The sequence below is a fragment of the Diaphorina citri genome, unplaced genomic scaffold (genome assembly GCF_000475195.1).
Source record: "Diaphorina citri unplaced genomic scaffold, Diaci psyllid genome assembly version 1.1 scaffold379, whole genome shotgun sequence".
Classification (NCBI taxonomy): Eukaryota; Metazoa; Arthropoda; class Insecta; order Hemiptera; family Psyllidae; genus Diaphorina; species Diaphorina citri.
Genome location: NW_007377814.1, coordinates 210,137 through 214,130, shown reverse-complemented (window position 1 = coordinate 214,130; position 3,994 = coordinate 210,137). Strand labels below are relative to the sequence as shown.

Genomic DNA, 3,994 nt, shown 5'->3' with positions numbered 1-3,994 from the left:
TGGACAGTCTAGTTAGGTTGGAGTGTAGCGCGTCTGCCTTGTAAGCGCTAGGTCGACTGGACAGTCTAGTTAGGTTGGAGTGTAGCGCGTCTGCCTTGTAAGCGCTAGGTCGACTGGACAGTCTAGTTAGGTTGGAGTGTAGCGCGTCTGCCTTGTAAGCGCTAGGTCGACTGGACAGTCTAGTTAGGTTGGAGTGTAGCGCGTCTGCCTTGTAAGCGCTAGGTCGACTGGACAGTCTAGTTAGGTTGGAGTGTAGCGCGTCTGCCTTGTAAGCGCTAGGTCGACTGGACAGTCTAGTTAGGTTGGAGTGTAGCGCGTCTGCCTTGTAAGCGCTAGGTCGACTGGACAGTCTAGTTAGGTTGGAGTGTAGCGCGTCTGCCTTGTAAGCGCTAGGTCGACTGGACAGTCTAGTTAGGTTGGAGTGTAGCGCGTTTGCCTTGTAAGCGCTAGGTCGCGGGTTCTTATCCTGAACGGAGAGGTTTCGTTCTCGGAACGGCTGGCTTCCTCCTAGCCTGTCTTCCATCTCTCTTAACCTTACGGAACGATAAGATCGAACAGTTACAGTTCTTTCTGTTAAACCTCTCTCAAAAAAAAAAAAAAAAAAAATCCTGTTTAGCATTAGTTTTAATTCCAATTTAGCTCGGTAGTGTAGTGGTTGGCCTAGTGGACTTTGAATCTGGAGATTGGTGGTTCGAGTCCAAGTCGCTTTAGTTCCAGTAGGTCTCTGTGATGACCTTAGCGGTGACAGTTTAGACCATCAACCTCTTTAAAAAAAATATTTTCCTTCCTATAGGATAAGGAAAGTAAAAATCAATACTTTCATTACTAGTATAGCTCGCTATACTGTAGTAATAGAAAGTACCTAAAAATAGAAAGTAAAAAAAATCCATTTCTCTTCGCTTTCGTGACGATAAGACCTTAGCAGAGACCATTCCCTCTCTCAAACATCAACAAAAAGGAAGAAGAAGAAGAAGAAGAAGAAGAAGAAGAAGAAAAAGAAAATAGATTGGCTTATTCAATTCAATTCAATTCAGTTCAATTCAATTCAATTATTCATTTATTGAACATAATAATAGATATACAAAGGTGTTTTTCCCAAGTCAATATTGACTTCTAAGAAAACTTACCATTGTATAAACCACTTGTCCAGTTGCGATGTGGATATGAGGCGTTGTATTTTGACAAACTCCTTCATATCCAGAGCGTGACGTAGGTTCAGGTTGGTATCCAAGTAACAGGGTGGCGTGACAGACAACTCCGCAGATAGATACAGCTGGAGGCAGAGAAGAAGGTAGGTAATTATAGTAATGTAATGTAATGTAAATGCAGTTTCTTTGTGTTATTATGTCACAACTTTGGTGCTCACTACAGCATTGTAGGATTTTTCCAATATCTCAATAATCCTAAAATCCAATGTTTACCTACCATGCTGGCACCGGTCGCTATGCGCATTATATTACATAGCTACTCATTTTCTCATTTTCCTCACGAGGCTGAGTGGGCCCCGCAAAAGCCAGTCACGGTATCAATCATTTGCATGATACAAATTTCTTGACCCCGCCGGGAATCAAACCCGGGTCTCCCGCGTCACCCGCGTGCAAGGCGAGCGCAGTGACCACTACGCCATGGGAGCTGACTCGCCAGGTAGATTCAGGTTGGTATCCAAGTAACAGGGTGGCGTGACAGACAACTCCGCAGATAGAAACAGCTGAAGGAAGAGAAGAATCTCTAATTCGGGAAACTGACCACTGGAAAAGGACAGGGTTAGCCCAGTGGTAAAGCGCTTGCTTGTCTTGCAGAAGGTCCCGGGTTCGATGTCCATCATGGATAAAAAATTGTACTCGTTTTTCGATTGTAAATAGGTATTTCCGTTTGTTACTTTTTGATGTTCTTGTGTTGACCCAGCACCCAAATGGGAAGTATTGTGTCTCTTCTCGCCCATCTGATGAGAGGCATACTAGGATGGGCATGACACAGACCACACGAGTCTAATGTAACAGTTGTTTCGAGGTAGATTCAGGTTGGTATCCAAGTAACAGGGTGGCGTGACAGACAACTCCGCAGATAGAAACAGCTGAAGGAAGAGAAGAATCTCAAATTGATTAAGGAAAAACTGATTTAGAGCCTTGCGAAAAACGCCGACCCCGTCTGTACACGGGAAACTGTTCGTTCTCGGAACAGCCAGCCGTACCGAGAACGAACAATATCCGTTCAGGATAAAATCCGCCCCGGGCGGGGAATCCGCCCCGTGACCTAGCGATTACAAGGCAGATGCGCTAACAACCAAGATAACTAGGCTGTAGGCTGGCAGATAATTTTTTTTCCACAACAAGAAATTACGACATTACCTCAGCAACATCTTCAACATCTACGGACCGTCGCGTGCTATCCCATCCGTCCATCGCACACGTCACAATCAAAGGTCTACCCCGGTCCAAATAGTTGACCTTGACGTTCTCGAATGTCACATTGTTCACCGTATCCACGCTCTCCGTTGCTTCACACAGGTGACAATCCTCAGGCGCGGGCCAGAAGGGTGCAGGACGTTCGTAGTAAGGATTAGGAAGGAAGCAGCCGTGTCCAAAATGCCGCACGAGGGTGTCCTTGGAAATGACGCCCTGGAAACAAGACGAGGGGAAAAAGATTGAGATACCCTTGACGACGACCGATTTTCGATTTTTTTTTTACGGATACGAGAAAGTTAGGCGTTCCGAGAACGAACCTTATCTGTTTAGAATACAGTCCGCGTCCGGGCGGGTCGTGATCTAGCACCTACAAGGCAGACGTGCTACCCCCCAAGCTAACTAGACTGGCCTTTAAGACCATTGGGACGTTCGTAGTAAGGATTAGGAAGGAAGCAGCCGTGTCCAAAATGCCGCACGAGGGTGTCCTTGGAAATGACGCCCTGGAAACAAGGCGAGGGGAAAAAAGATTGAGATACCAAGGGACGACCGATTTTCGATTTCGATTTTTTTGTTGTTGTTGTTGTTGTTGTTGTCTCTGAAAAAGTTTGATAGAGGGATAATAATATCGTTATCATCCCAAAATGGATGCTCCAAAGAGTTTCGCCTACACTAAAGTAGGTAACTGTAACTACTAAGGTCTTATTTGTACCAAAACCGAAGAGAGAAGAAATTCAGGATACGAGAAAGTTAGGCGTTCCGAGAACGAACCTTATCTATTTAGAATTGGGTCCGCTCCGCGCGGGAATCGAACCCGTGACCTAGCACTTACAAGGCAGACGTGCTACCCCCCAAGCTAACTAGACTGGCCTTTAAGACCATTGAAAAAAAAACCAAGACTCACATATGCGATGGCATTGTAATAGAAAGCACCCCAGCCAGATAGATGTTCATGCCAGAACATCACCAGCCCTGCTGATCCAAGACAGAGCAAGATAGACGTCAGTAGAACGTAGAGCAGGGGCGGACCTTTGCTGCAACCAGTGTGGTGATCCAAGTAGGTGCTCAGTGGAGAGAAGATGATCTTGAGCTGATCACTGGAGTAGCAGTTCTGAAGAAGAGAATGAGGTACTTGTTCACAAGTTACGTCAATGAGGTACTTGTTCAGAAGTTACGTCAATGAGGTACTTGTTCAGAAGTTACGTCAATGAGGTACTTGTTCAGAAGATACGTCAATGAGGTACTTGTTCAGAAGTCACGTCAATGGAAAATTGCTACAAAAAGGAGCTGTAACAAATGAGCAGTGACCATGACCAGTGTTATCATAGGGTTACATTTCGCTGGTTTTTTTCTGACTTGGAAAAAAAAACAAGAAATAATGTCGAAATTAAAAATAAAATAAATGAGACTCATCGCTCACTCACCTTTCTACATCTGTCCAGCACATCCTCCAGTTTTCCATTGAGAATATCCATGGCATTAACTGATGAACAATGAAATATAAATCATAAGAAGAAATTCCTACAATAGAAAAAAAAAAAAGGTGTGTGAGTAGTACCCTAGAAGCTTTGTGGTTAAAGTCTATTTTTTTT

At 44.5% G+C, this 3,994-nt stretch overlaps 1 protein-coding gene across 1 annotated transcript in view; it reads right to left on the bottom strand.

The window, feature by feature from the left end:
• Positions 1–1,127: 1,127 nt before the first annotated feature.
• The window catches only part of LOC113467001, a gene marked incomplete at its 3' end in the record, with an annotated part of 4,649 nt that continues 1,782 nt past the window's right edge, over positions 1,128–3,994 (bottom strand). Inside the window, exons 2-5 of the mRNA XM_026822878.1 lie at positions 3,827–3,885; positions 3,307–3,513; positions 2,349–2,618; positions 1,128–1,273 (exon numbers count right to left, since the gene is read on the bottom strand). Of these exons, the coding sequence (XP_026678679.1) occupies positions 1,128–1,273; positions 2,349–2,618; positions 3,307–3,513; positions 3,827–3,877 (674 nt within the window). The remainder of the gene's footprint in view (positions 1,274–2,348; positions 2,619–3,306; positions 3,514–3,826; positions 3,886–3,994) is intronic.